The sequence below is a fragment of the Pan paniscus genome, chromosome 11, assembly GCF_029289425.2.
Source record: "Pan paniscus chromosome 11, NHGRI_mPanPan1-v2.0_pri, whole genome shotgun sequence".
Taxonomy (NCBI): domain Eukaryota; kingdom Metazoa; phylum Chordata; class Mammalia; order Primates; family Hominidae; genus Pan; species Pan paniscus.
The window spans coordinates 3,097,609-3,112,061 of record NC_073260.2 but is presented as its reverse complement, the minus strand read 5'-3'; the positions used below and the strand labels follow the sequence as shown (position 1 = coordinate 3,112,061).

Genomic DNA, 14,453 nt, shown 5'->3' with positions numbered 1-14,453 from the left:
GAAGTGGTCAACTGTATATACTATTATAAATCCTAAAGCAGCCACTAAAATAATAGAGTTATAGCTCCTGAGCCAACAATGGAGATAAAATGGAATCATAAAAAACATTGCTTAATCCGAAGGGAGGCAGAAACTAAGTGGAAGAAGAAAATAAAGGACAGATAGAACAAAAGAAAAATAACCAGGTGAGACTCAAACCTAACCACGTCCGTCATCACATCAATGTGAATAGTGTAAGCACCTCAATTAAAAGGCAGAGATTGCCAGATTGATTTTTTTAAGCAAGATCCAACTCTATGCTGCCTGTAAGAAACACACTTCAAATACAAAGATGCAAATAAATGGAAAGTAAAAGGATGGCAGTGGAGATACCATGAAACACCCGTTGAAGGAGAGCCGGAGTGGCTGTATTAATATCAGACAAAATCACCTCTGGAGCAAAGGATACTGCTGCGGATAAGAGGATTATTGCATCATGATAGAGGGGTGAGTTCATCAAGAGCACATAGTGATCCTGAGTGTTTATGGGCCTGATGTCAGAGCTTCAGAATACACGAAGCGAAACCTGGTAGAACTGCAAGGAGAACTCGGCAAATTGCAATGTGATACTTCAATTCCAGTCTCTTATTCATCGATAGGAATGTTAGGCAGAAAATCCAAGATGCAGTAGATTTGAAGAGCGTGATCCACCAACTTGATCTAAGTGTTACTACAGGACACTCCCCCCAGCAACAACAGAATAGACATTGTTTCCAAGGAGCACCCACTGACGTAGACTGTCTTCCAGGCCAAAACCTAAGTCTGGACATTACGAGGTTCACACAGATGTGTTTTGTGAATACAATGAAGTTAAACTAGGAATGCACAGCAGGTGCCAAGCCTGGAGATGGGGTGACTGTGGCCAGCTGGGAAGTCACCGCATCTGCCATGATCACACTGAGGGCTGAAATCACCTTGTGGTGGTCTTGCCGCGCCATCCCTACAACCTGCACGCAGACCCTTCCTTGTTCGCTGACACACATCACACGGGAGGGGAGTCTGGACCAGGTTTCTGTGCAGCCCACGCTGGGGAGGCTGTGCAGAGAGCTTTCTCACCAGGGAAAGCCGCTCAAAGGAGTGGAGGTGGGCGTATCAACGGGCCTGGAACCAGGGAAGGGTTCCTGTTCCCGAAGATGCCGAGACAGGTTGTACCCAGGCTTCCAGGAGATGGCAGCCACCTGGAGGCCAGCCTGGAGGTCATGCCAGCTCAGAGGAGCTGAGACCCTCTGTCCCAAAGCAAGGCCGACAGCAGCCTGTGCTCACCTGGCCGAGCTGCCGCATTCACCCTCCCTGGGCTGCGGACCTCCCTTCGTGTCAGGCTGGTCCCCCAGCTCTAGGGAAGCTTTCCTGCTGAGATCCTGACTCAGCTCCCCAAGGCTGGGTGGGTGGAGATGGTATCCGCCAGCTGTCTAACCCAGTTCCCCGGGCTCAAGCGATGCCAGGGGCTAGGGCTGCCCGAGGGTCAGTCACGCAAGTGCTGGAGTCAGACAGACCTGGCTGCAGATCCCAGCTCCGCTCTGCATGGCCTTAGGCAGCCACTGTAGCCCTCTGGGCCTCCCTGTTGTGCACCTGCCTCGGTTCCCCCATCTCGGGTTCACACTGGCCGAGGGCTCTGCCTGCCTCCAGGCCTGGGTGGGGTTTTGAAGACACTGTCACCTGCAGAAGCTGGCTTGGCCACCACATTCTCTGGCCTGTCCTCGGGACCCTGGGAGGACGTGGCAGCATCTGTGTCCAGAGGCGGGTGTGACCTACAGGTGAGGACATGCCCGGGAGACTTGGCACCAGCGCCCACAGTGCCCACCCCACTGCCTGTGCCCAGAGACTCTGCAACCTGCATTTCCACATTGGGAGGGGGTGGCCAGCCCCAGCCCCCGACCTCACCTGGGTGTGGCCATCCCTGTGCTCTGAGAGGCTGTGGTCGGCTCTCGGTCCTTGCACATCGGAGGCTGCTCCAGCTTCAATGCCTCCTCTGGCCTGGCCTGGGTCGAGTGTCTCTCCATCAGCTGCTGTGAGGAGTGGGAGGTGTGTTGCGGAGAATGCAGGAGGCGGCTCCACAATTGTGGGCATTGGGTCAGGGCGGTCAGGCCAAGCCCAGTCCCAAAGAGGAGCCTGAAGGTGGGCAAGTCTCCAACCTCAGGGGCCTGTCTGTCATCCTGCAAGTGGGGCCGACAGCCCCCTTCTGCCTCCCAGAGAGGCCACTGCAAGGAAGCAGGGGTGGCCAGTGCCCCGCCAGGGCTGGAGGGTTTGGGAGCTGGGGGGCCAGCTGCATGGAGACGGGTGGGAAGGAAACCCCAGCTCCGGTCCCGGCTGGGGGTGCTGGGAGGCCAGGCACAGGAGGGGAGCAAATCCTGTGATGCGGGGAGCAGGGAGGGAACAGGCAGGGACACAGGGCAGGGTGTCTGTGTTGCTGTCGGTCTGAGGCTGCCTGTATGTGTACTCCCACACACACACACACATGCACACACACCCACACGTGTGCACGCACATACTTCCATCACTCTCCTGGAGATGTCCCCCAACATGTACCGTGGATGTACTTCCCACCATCGACCCCTGAACCAAACACAGAAGAAAGGTCCACCTCCCAGAAGGTTTATCCCCTCCAGCCAGGTCACAGCCGTCAGCCGCCCGATCAATCCCCTGCCAGGGTCACCGCTCCTCGGACTGGGTGACATTGTCCCCTCATGGGGCAGGTGCTGAGCCACCCCGGGCAGTAGGAGCTGCCTTTCGGAGGGGACACTATTGGTGCAGGACGGCCCGGCAGAGGTGGCTCAGGAGACACTAAGCTCCTTCCTGTCTGGCAAGAGACCTGCCGGGGGTGTAAGCACCACATGCATTTTGGGTTGCATGCTCCCATGGAGAGCCCAGGGCTCAGGGGCCTACCGAGCCTGGGACACGGACAGGTGGGAGGCTCCAATGGCCATCTGTGACCCAGCTCTGGTTCCCGCTGGGGCACCCCCCAGTGCCAGCGCCCCCAGGACACACGTGGCTGAAACCTCCTGTTTCTGCATAGAGACTTTGCTTTAAAGGGAGCTCTAGCCTCTGGCTTGCCTCCTCTTGACGAGGGGCGCCCATTGTTCCTATGGAAGTCTCCGCATTCCTTCCCAGTGTGACTGACCTTCCCACCCAACCTCCTGCAGAGACAGGGGCTCCCCCTGTGGCAAGCGGCTGCTACCTCCAGCCGCCTCCTGAAGAGCAGCCCATCCAGGGTCTGCTGTGTCTCCCAGGCCTCTAGCTCTGCCCGCTGCCGCAGGAGGGCCAACGCCTGCTTCTGCTGGTCCAGCTGCAGGGAGAGCCCACAGCTCAAGGTTCCTGCTGCCCCCAGCCAGGGAGGGTGGGCCCCTTCCTCGGGGGTCACCCCAAGGGATCCTATGTCTGGGCAGGGCCCCTCCCTCCAGCCCACCGACTTTCTCTCCCTGCCAGGGGCTTCCCCATCAGCCCGGGAAGGCCAGGCACCCTCTGTCTGTTCCTCCCACCTGCATGCTCCCCTCCCTCTCACCCGGCCACTCTGTTTCTAAATTCTATAGTCTGCACATTAGTGCCACTTCTGCTTGGCCTCTGGGAGACAGAGGCTGCTCCCGGCTCACCACCTAGCAGAAAGGGGACCCAGCTGTCATCGGCCTTGGGCAAACCTTCAGAGAATCCAGAAAGCTGGAGGTCTTCTGCTGGGTGTTGGGAAGGCATCTCACACATGGATCCTCCTGCTGACCTGTGGAACCATGGAGGGGGGACAGCTGAGTGGCCCAGGCCGCTCTCCCGGCCTCCCCTCGCCGCTGCCTTGGTGCACCATGGCATGACGGGTTAATACAGCCTCTCCACCTGCAGGGAAACTGAGGCACAGAGGCCAGGAGTGCAGGTGGCCTGAGTCCTGAGCCCAGCTGGCATCAACTCCATCAACAAGAGCCCCTGCCCTGCACGTCGAGGAAGGGCTGGGAGGGCTGCAGCCCCACAGAAGGACACGGAGACCCGCTGCATCTCCTCGTCCCTGCTAAGGCTGGCTCTGCCTGACCCCGGCCAGGACCAACTCCAGGATGGATGGCAGGAGTCTGTGGGGAGGGTGGAGGCCCAGGACATGGGCTTTGCCCCCAGACAGACCGGGTCTGTCATGCATTTGCCATGTGACCTTGAACAAATCACTTGTCAGTCAGAGCCCAGTGGGGACACAGAGGTTCCTCCTTCCCTTGCGTGAGGGTCCAAGGAGATAGTTTGGTACAGGCTGGCTGTGCACTCAGCAGGTAGAAGCTGCTGCTGATGGTGTGGCTAGGGTGGGTGGGTGATGACGGGGTGGGTGTGAACGGGGTGGGTGGGTGCTGATGGGGTGGGTGGGTGCTGACAGAGTGGGTGGGTGCTGAGGGGGTAAGTGGGTACAGACAGGGCAGGTGGGTGCTCACAGGGTGGGTGGGTGCTGAGGGGGTGAGTGGGTGCAGATGGGGTGGGCGGGTGCTGAGGGGGTGGGTGGGTGCTCACAGGGTGGGTGGGTGCTGACGGGGTGAGTGGGTGCTGAGGGGGTGGGCAAGTGCTGAGGGGGTGGGTGGGTGCTCATAGGGTGGGTGGTGACGTAAGCACCTGGCACAAGTCCAGGGCTCTCCTGGGAATTTCTGGGATTGGTCCAGAGCCTGGGTATGAAAACCTCAGCCTCTTCCTTGGATGGTGAAGTCCCCAGCAGCAGCGGAGGGGGCTTCCCTTTCTCCTTGGTGGCCCCAAGTCCCAGCTCTGACTCTGAATGCTGTTGGAGCTCCTGGCCCCACAGAGGCTGCCACCAGGAGGTGCTGCATGCAATGGGGTCTGCAGATGGTGGGGCCCTCGTGGTGGCTTGTGGATGAGCGCCTTGGTCACTGTTGGCTGGTGTATGGATGGAGCCAAGACCAGGATCCCCACTCCAACTGTCCCAGAACCGGCAGCTCCTCCAGTGGACTGCTCGCCTTCCCGGAACGGAGCAGCTCAGCCATGAACCACAGCTAAGCCAGTTCCTGGGCATTTCCACAGCAGCAGAGGACACCCCAAAGCACCGAGACAGGGTGAGCAGCAGGGGCGCCTGGCCACCTGGCATGCACTGAGCATTCGGGGTCACCCCCGTGGCCCCCATCTAACTGGTTATGATGGGAAGTGAAGACACTCTTACACTTCTTTGTTTGGGTTCAGGCGTCTGCTCTGAGCTGAAATTCCTTTTTTGCAAAGGGAAGAAACCATCCTTTGCTTTTGTTTCATGGCCCTGAGAGAGGCTGAAGCCAGAGAAGGGGCCCCAGCCCCACCAAATGCCCCTCCGGCTCCTGGGAGCCCCACAGTCCTGCGGCCCCCACAGATCTCCCAGCTGTGGCCTGAGGAGGGGGAGTCCTGGTCATCACCGGCCATGTCAGCACCCAACAGATCAGGGGACATGGGGGGACATGAGCTGTTTGTTCCTGAGCTCTGAGCTGTGACCCAGGAGAAAGCGAGCCATCCCCGAGCTGGGCACGGTCCTGGCTGGACAGAGACTGTAGGAGTCACCCCAATGAGTGCCCTGACTCCTCTAGCAATGGGTGAGGAGCCCCAAAAGTCTAGCCCCACGTGCCACCCCAAAGTCCCTGGTAGCTGTGAGGATGCAATGGGACAGTTTGACAGATCTTGGCACATGGCAGCTGCGGTCACTGCTGGTAGTGATGATGTTAACTAGCTACGTTCTCAGTCATGTGGCTTGGGTCCTGGGGAGTCACAGCCTCAAACCAGAATGAGGCTGACAGGACCCCTGCCCTCAGTGGGGGCTGTGGAGTTTGAGAGCCAGGGCCCTGCTGTCCAACATGGCGGCTGGCAGCCACACCCACTGTTTACATTTAAACTTAAATTAACAGAAAATAAAACATAAAATGCCACTCTTCAGTCACATTGGCCACATTTCATGGCTTGACAGCCACATGTGGCTGGTGGCTACCATATTGTACAACTCAGAATCCGGAACATTTCCCTCATTGCAGAAGGTTCTGGTGGACAATGTGGTGTACCTGTTTAAGTCTAGAAAGTTCCACTGGACAGAGCTAGTCTACATGTTTAAGTCTAGAAGCTTCCATTGGACAGGTCAGGTCTAGGTGTTTAAATCTAGAAGGTTCCATGGACAGCTCTGGTCTGTTTAAGTCTAGAAGGTTCCATTGGACAGAGCTAGTCTACATGTTTAAGTCTAGAAGATTCCATTGGACAGCTCTGGTCTGGGTGTTTAAGTCTAGAAGATTCCATTGGACAGCTCTGGTCTGCGTGTTTAAGTCTAGAGGGTTCCATTGGACAGCTCTGGTCTGGGTGTTTAAGTCTAGAAGTTTCCACTGGACAGCTCTGGTCTGGGTGTTTAAGTCTGGGTTTCACTGGACAGTTCTGGTCTGGGTGTTTAAGTCTAGAAGGTTCCATTGGACAGCTCTGGTGGAAGTGTTTATGTCTAGAAGATTCTCTCGGACAGTGCTGCCTCCAGTCATAAAAGCTAGACCCAACAGACTCCTGTTGCCTGTCCCCCTGGGGCTACTGCACCTTCTGCCCATAGGATGGTGAATGAGGTATAGGGGTAAAAACTGCCCCTTCAGGCTGCCCCTTCCAAGGAGGAGGCAGAGCCTGTCTCTGACCTCAGCCCCTTGGGAGATCCTGGCCAAGAGGTGGCTGTCCTGCAGCCATTGGAACTGTCTGTGACTCACAGCAGCCAGCCCCTGCCCATCCAGCCTTCAGGAAGGGTGGTCAGCAAATCCAGCAGTGGGAGAACGGAGCCCCATCCCAGCCCATACCTGGGCACCCTGGGAAGCTTGCTGTACCTCCCTGGGCTGCACTTTCTGGGAAGAGGAAAGGTGCTGCTATGGTTTGAACATTTGTCCCTCCTCATGTTGAAATACAAGGCAATTCAGCCATGAGGCGGCAATTCAGCCACAAGGCGATTCAGCCATGAGGGTTCCACCCTCGTGAATGGATGAGTGCCATCATTGTGGGTGCAGGTTCACTATAAAAGGAAGAGTCCCACCCCCTGTTGTCCTCTCTCCTTCTTGCCCTCTCCCCATCTCGCCCTCCTGCCTTCCTCTCTGTGTTGATGCAGCAAGAAGGCCCTTGCCAGACACCGGCATCTTGTTCTTGGACTTCCCAGACTCCAGAACTGTGAGCCAATACATTTCTGGTCATTATAAATCATCCGGTCTCTGGGATTCTGTTACGACAGCATAAACAACCAAGGCCAGAGGCCCACGGGGGCCTTCCTGGCTCTGAACTGCCACCCCGCCCCACCGGCACATGTGCTTTCTGCCTCTTCCTGTTGAATTCTCGCCTTGGCACTCATGCCTCAGATCCCACACACTGTGTATCCTCACTTGCTCATCTTCTTACTGCCCACTTTCCCTGAAACACAGGCACTGTAAGGGCCGGGGCCTGCTCTCTCAGTGCCAGGCAGGCAGCGATGCTCAGAGGGTGTGTGTGGAAGGAAGGGGCAGGTGCATACCAGGGCTGCAGAGGCTCCCACACCCTGGAGACTGGGAGAGTCTCCCAGGGGAGGGGCCGGGGTGGGGAAGACGCAGACCCTTCCTCCCTCAGAGGGCTCCAGGTGTGAGCCCGACAAGCCCTCCCCTCCATACACACAAGCAAGCATGCACACACACATGCATGTGCACACACACACAGGACCCTCTCTGCTGGTCCACAGAGAACAGCTTCCCTGAAGCTGCCAGGTGTGGCTCCAGGGCCCTGGGAGGATGCTGTCAGTTGGGGAGGACCCGATGAGCACTCCCAAGCCCCACAGCTGGGAAGCAGCCTCCAGGAGGGCTCCAGCCCAAGGCTTTGAACCCAGCCCAGGACTGGAACCCTTCTCCTCCCCCTGGCACTGGCCCTGCAGCAGGAACACCTGGGGCTCCGCCCACTCCCCCAGGCCTTCCTCAGGCCTCCCCACTGCCAGCCGAGGAGGGTGCAGGTTGTATCTGGGGCTGCTCTGGGGTGGTGGTCCAGGGTTAGGGGTTGGATGGGGGCCCCCATTCACTCAGAATGCACCCTCCCACCATCTCTCCCCCAGCCAGACATGAATGTGTTTTACTCCAATGCTCAAAACCTGTTCTTTTGAAGAAAATCAACAGACAATGATGAAGCGGCAAACGGGGGTCCCCCACTTCTGAGTCCACACTCAGTTCCCATGGCTGCACCAGCCCCTCCAGCTGCCCTGCCAAGCCCCCCAGCCAGGAGGGTCCTACAGCGCAGCCCACGCCAGCACGAGGCCCTCAAGCCCAGGGCTTCAGCAGCTGCTGGGTCCCTTGGGCACCAGGCAGTGGGCACTGCTCGTTGGAAACCCCGGATGAAAACACTCAGTAGCAGAAGAAAAAGTCGAATCCGAGCTGATGGGACTGTAAGGAAGCGCCCTAGGAGGTGGGCTGGGCCCAGCAGCACGGGGCATGGCTGTCATGAAATAAGCACGTGGGTCTCATCCACCGAGGGCCCATCACTGCAGGTGTGGCGAGCACAGAGCACGCAGAGGGTCCCGAAAGCCTCCAAAACCTTTAATAATGAGGCGTGGATGCTCTCCACGTGGAAAAGGATTTCTCTACCCCGTAGGGCCAAGCTCGAGTGCTAGGCAGTGGAAGGGGTTCTCGGTGGATGTCCCGGCCACCCGACCAGCCAGCCCAGGGCCTGTCCGCAGGGTCGCCCTTACCGCAGCTCCAGGGGGTGCAGGGCGCCATAGAATCTGCCCCTCCGACCGACGGCGTCTCCTCCAGTCCCAGGGAGCCCCAGATAGGGTGCAGCGTGGCTGGGCCCGCATATGAGCTGGAAGACACAGGCACACGTGTGGCAGGGCCAGGCCCATGGAGGAGACAGGAGGCAGGGAGATCCGGGGGACAGCCCCTCATTGAGCAGGAACCTGGGCTCCCGTGGCCTGGAGCAGCTCTCAGACCCCCAACAGTGTGCCCAGGGTGGGACCCAAGGGCCAAAAGCCTGGCGGGGGAAGGGCCTGAGGCCTGGGAGCCAGGAGGCAGGGGTGAGCGGGAGGCAGGGGTGAGCAGGTGGGGCCTGAGCATATGTCCCAGCGTGGTGGCGTGGGCTGAGGTGAGGCCACCAGCCCACATCTGGGAAGCGTTGGCGCCAAGCCTGGCTGCTGGGAGCTCTGCACTCGGACCCCAGGGGGAACAGGGGTGTGCACGGTCAGCTTCCATGGCCACCGTTAGTCCCCAGGGCCAAGATCAGAGTCTTCCCAGCCAGCGTGGTCATCGGGACCATCTCTGCCATCTACTAAGGGCACTGCCCACCAGGCCCAGAGCAGAACGGGGTCACGCATCAGCTGTGACCCTCACCCCACTGCTCAAGGCTGGCACTGGAGACTGCAGGGCAACCTATCTGGGGAGCACCCGGGCTGTGACCATGGAGGCAGGTACAGCTGGACCCACACACCTGCCCCCAGTCAAGCTGGCCAGCACACAAGGCTGACAGAGCCCGGAGCCAGGTGTGGCCACTGGCCTTTCTCCCAGAGGTGGCCAAGTGGTGAGGGAGAACTACCAGGCACGGGGAGGCAGTGCTACTGGGATGAGGGGTCTTTGGGGTGCAGAGAGAGACAGGTTTGTGGGCGGGGCATGTGCTGAGCCTGCATCTGTGAGCACGGCTCACCTCACTTCGCATTTCTTATCAGGGCCCCCATCTGTGCTTCCTGGTACACAGTGACCCAGAACCCACTGGAGTGGCTGAAGATGCTGCCCACACCTGTGGCCCAGGGGTTGTTAGGCAGGGGGTAGACACGCCCTCCCTCAGCAGCCCGCAGGGCCCACAGGTGTTTGTCTCACACCTGCTGTGGGCAGGAGCTGTGCAGGGTCTGGTGATGGTGGTGACCCACCTCCTAACCCCCACCCGCATTCCTGGTGCTGCAGGGGAGCTGGACGTGTGCCCAGGCCATGAGGGGCTGCATGGCACCTGGGAGCACAGGGCTGGAGAAGTGTTCTGGAACCCGGGCTGGGGGGCTAGAAGCCCCAGTGCCTCCATCACTGAGTGCTGGGCTCCCGTGGGACAGAGGGGATAGACTCACCCCAACTCAGAAATCAGTCTGAGGCTGGGCACAGTGGCTCACGCCTGTAATCCCAGCACTTTGGGAGGCTGAGGTGGGCAGATCACAAGGTCAGGAGTTCGAGACCAGCCTGGCCAATATGGTGAAACCCCGTCTCTACTAAAAATACAAAAATTAGCTGGGCGTGGTGGCGGGTGCCTGTAATCCCAGCTGCTGGGGAGGCTGAGGTGAGAGAATCGCTTGAACTTGGGAGGCGGAGGTTGCAGCAAGCTGAGATCAAGCCATTGCACTCCAGCCTCGGCGACAGAGCAAGACTCCATCTCAAAAATAAAAACAAAACAAAACAAAAAAGAAACCAGTCTGAGAGGCGGCCGGGATCTGGGGTACCTGAGAGGCTCAGCGTGGGAAACGCACCAGATGGCAGCAGGTGGAACCAGCAGAGGCTGTGTGCGCCAGCCCTGAAGCTCCAGCCCCTCAAGTGGTGAGTGGCAACGGACAGGCCAGGCCCCTTTCCTGGCTGCCCGAGCAGGGGCAGAAGCCTTGGCAGGGCCCAGCGAGCCTCTGAGCCTCTCCCTAATCCCTGCTCTCCACCAGCCCGGGTCCCTCCGGGCCACGGTTCATGAATATGATTCTGCCTCCTGCTGTCTCTCTGCCGCCTCGGCAGGGCTGTAGGGGTGGAGGGCACAGTCCAGTGCCCAGCCCTGATGGGAATGTCTGGGTGCCATCGCCACAGGGAGCCCGGGCCGCACCTCTGCCCCTCTGGCTGGACCCAGGCTGTGCCAGGAACGCTGAGACCTCAGCCTGGGTCTGGCCCTGGGGACAGATCTAGCTGGTCCCCCGGGAGCCCGGGGCACTGAAATTAACCTTTTCAAAAATTCTCACTGCCTCCGCCTCTGCCTCCCACCCCTTCTCAAGGGCTGGGCAGAAGTTGTCCCGGGCATTGCAGGCGACAGAGGCGAGGTCTGGCCCGATGCTGCCCTCTTCTGGTCACAATGGCTCAGTTCCATGGGCCGGACTGGGCCTGGGCAGCAGGTGGGGTTGAGAGTGAGATGGGGCACAACCCAAAGGCCCTGGCGCAGGCACCAAGCCCACCATCCCCTGAGGGCAAGGGGGGCTTCAGGAGAGGAAGCTGGTGGGATTTCCTAGGAAGGATGGGCAGGGGAGACCTCGGGCCAGGAAATGTCCCAGCAGGAGGAGAGGGGAGGGGAGGGGCAGGGAAAGGAGGGAAGGTTGGGCTTGGGGAGAGGGCACCCCCTTCCCCCACATGTGGACTCTGAGCAACAGCCCCTCTGCTTCAGTGCCCATTGCCACCCTAGGGCTACACGTGGTGTCTGCCCTCATGCCCTCGGCCACCCAGCAGAAGACAGCTTGGTGGAGGTGGGTGGCATGACCCAGGCCCTGGCGTCCGGGGAGCCAACGTCTAGGTGTCCCTGGTGGACCTGGCCACGCATTGAGGATGCACAGAGCTTTCCCGAGAGACCGCCGCCGGCCTGGCCTCCTGCTTGCCCCGCCCGTGGTGCTGAGTTTTCGAGCCTGGGTTCCGGGGCTGCCTGGGAAGCAGCTGCTCAGGTCCAGCCGGGGTCCCTCACCCAGGGTGCTTCCGTCAAGGACAGAGGGGTGAGAGTGGCCGGGAGTGGCCCAAGAATGCCTGGCAGTATGCAGTGTGCAGGGAGCCGCGGGGACCAGGAGGGCACTGCTGGCCAGGAGGCCCTGGACAGGGATCCCGGCCCACACCAGCAAGAGCGAGAGGCCAGCTGGGCAGGTGGTGGGCTTGGAGGAAGATTTTTGGTGGGGGGCAGGTGTGGAGGGGGGTTTTTCAGGAGAGGAGATCCAAACGTGTTCACAAATCCCCAGGAGGGACTCAAGGCCACAGCTGCTGCTGAGGCTTAGGTGCTCGGGAGGGAGCCGCCGCCTCGTGCACTGCAACCTCTGTCACGAGCATGTAACTCAGTTTCCACCTGCAAAGCCCCCATGGACCGAGCCTGCTGGGCTCCGCTTCAGCCTGGGGCTCACTGGGGCTGCAGGCGCTGGGGTAGGGCAGATGCTCCCCCAGGGGGAGGGAGTTGGGGCTGAGAGGGGCCTGGGGGCGCGGGGCAGGCACAGTGTCCCCGGGAAGGGGCTTCAGATGTACCTGTGTGACATGGCCCCAGAGGCGGCTGCAGCCCGTGCTGCGGATGGGAGCCAGAAGGTGTGTGAGGCTCCGTGGACGGGCGGCCCTGAGAGCTCAGGTGGGGTCGCCGGGCCCGGATGGCAAGGACCACCCGAGTCACTGTCCCTGCACTCAGTCTGGAGCAGCAGGCGAGAGGGAGCTGCACCAGTGGCGTCCCCGAGGCCCGCAGCCAGTTCAGGGGGCATTTGTTGGGGGAGTGTCTGACGCGGGGCTTCCCTGCCCCAGCCAGCGTCCGAGCCAGCACCACCTGCTCCGGGTCCCTGGCCGCAGCCTCTGGACCAGCATGACGGGGACACATGGGGGTGAAGTGAGAGGCAGCCCGTGAGCGTGGGCAGGCGGGTGGGCAGGTGGTCTTACCTCCCCGCAGAGGGGCTGAGGGCCTGGAAGGGGGCCACACCTCTCTGTAGCCTTTTGTCCGGTTTCACGTCCACGTGTCCCTCCTCTGGAAAACCTCGGAGAAGAGGGCACCTGGCTTCACTCCCTGGTCAGCCGGGAGCACGGGACGGGGGACCCAAGCCATCACAGCAGGAGAGGAGCCTGAGACACACCTGACAGGGGTGGGGGTGTGGGAGCCTCCCTGGCCCTCAGGCCTCTCTGCTGGAGGAAGGGCAGGGAGGCAGCAGGGGAGGAGCCACTGGAGCAGCCTCACCCTTCTTCTGGCCAGAGAACAAGACAGGAGCAACAGCTGCTGCGGGTGCCACGTGCCACACAGGAGAGCTCACACATCCCACAAGGACGAGCCCACACACACCACACGCCACGTGGGAAAGCCCACGTACACTATGCTGCTCAGACCCCCTGGACTGTTGTCCTCCTAGCCCCCTTTCCAGAAAGGACACCAAGGCTCAGAGAGAAAATGGGGTCTCCATCCCTCCCAGCCCACAGGACCCCCTGGCCACCCAGCAGTCACCGTGTCCCCGGTGCCGGCCTACCTTGGGGCTTGCTCTCGCAGCGGGCCCTCGGGCTCACACTCTGCTGTTGCTCCCAGCTGGGGCCCCACGACAGTGTCTCGCCGTCCAGGAAGTAGGTCGGGGGCAGAAGGGGCTGGGGCTGCATGCTCACCCACTCCCCAGGTGCCCCTCTGCCCCAGTTGGGCCCCAAGGCTCCAGGGCAGGCTGGGGCGGCAAGCGTGGGGGTGGTGAGCGTGGGGGCGGCAGGTAGGCTGTGGGGGCACGAGCGCAGCAGGCCCACAGCTGGGTCCCTGACGGTGTCCAGCGCTTCGGCACCCTGCAGCTTGGCAGTGAGGCTATCGACCCGCTGCTTGAGGACTTTGGCTGTGGTCTCTAGCGCCTGCAGCCGCGCCTGCTTATGCCGGAGGTGCAGGGAGCTGGAAGTGCCCAGGTGCTCAGCCTCCTTCGGGTCCAGGTAGATGCACAGCCCCCGGGGTAGGTAGCGGGTGGTCAGGTCCTGGAGCTCCAGGGATCCCAGAGAGGGTGAAGCTGACAGCAGCACGGGGGCATCCCGGCCATCTTGGGGGCCCCCCATCCCTGAGGGCTCTAGGGTCTCAGCATGGTTCCAGGCTCTGTTCAAACACAGGCAGAAGCTGCAGGAAGAGAGACGCGGACAGATCAGCTCAGGCTCGGTCGCCCCAGCAGGGCACGGAAAGCACGCGTGTTTTGCAGGTGTGAGCGTCACAGCAGCGTCTGTGACCGACCCAGTGTCTGTCCGCAGGGACCAGGGAAGCGGTGACGGTATCCACACAACAGACCACACAGCTGCCGCAAAGAACAGGGCCAGGCGTGAGCGAGGGGGCAGAGGAACTGGATCCCAGGCACCGCCGGTGGGGTGTAAAACAGTCCTGCTGTGGCCAGAGGCAGTTTGGTCAAACATAGAACAACCACGGGTCTGGCAAGTCTGCCTCTGGCCACGCACCCAGAAGAGCTGAAGTCAGAGTCTCAAAGACGTCACCCATGTTCACAGCAGCCTTATTCACAACAGCCAGAAGGTGGAAACCACCCAGTGTCCATCGAGGGACGAACGGAGAAGCAAAATGAGGTCCACCGACACGGCGGAATAGTATTCAGCCCTGAAAAGGAAGGACGTTCCGACGCAGGCTACAACATCACCCTTGGTAGAATAAGTCAGCCACAAAATGAAACTGGCCCGATGGTCCCCTGGAACTCACGTTCACGGTTTCTTTTGAATAAACATAGAAATGAGCCTGGCCGGTCTTAACATGTGAGAAAGTTTCATTTGTCTTACCTGAGTTCCTTTCTCAGGAAACCTACCATCAGGCCTCCCACATAGAATCAAGGAGCTGAAACGCACCAGATCACC

At 60.2% G+C, this 14,453-nt stretch overlaps 1 protein-coding gene across 1 annotated transcript in view; it reads right to left on the bottom strand.

Moving 5' to 3' along the window:
- CCDC187 (coiled-coil domain containing 187) overlaps nucleotides 1-14,453 on the bottom strand; it is a 50,964-nt gene that overhangs the window by 20,477 nt on the left and 16,034 nt on the right. The window contains exons 8-14 of the mRNA XM_008970066.4: nucleotides 13,109-13,719; nucleotides 12,534-12,627; nucleotides 8,669-8,781; nucleotides 3,672-3,748; nucleotides 3,215-3,322; nucleotides 1,921-2,045; nucleotides 1,696-1,787 (exon numbers count right to left, since the gene is read on the bottom strand). Coding sequence (XP_008968314.3) covers nucleotides 1,696-1,787; nucleotides 1,921-2,045; nucleotides 3,215-3,322; nucleotides 3,672-3,748; nucleotides 8,669-8,781; nucleotides 12,534-12,627; nucleotides 13,109-13,719 — 1,220 coding nt within the window. The remainder of the gene's footprint in view (nucleotides 1-1,695; nucleotides 1,788-1,920; nucleotides 2,046-3,214; nucleotides 3,323-3,671; nucleotides 3,749-8,668; nucleotides 8,782-12,533; nucleotides 12,628-13,108; nucleotides 13,720-14,453) is intronic.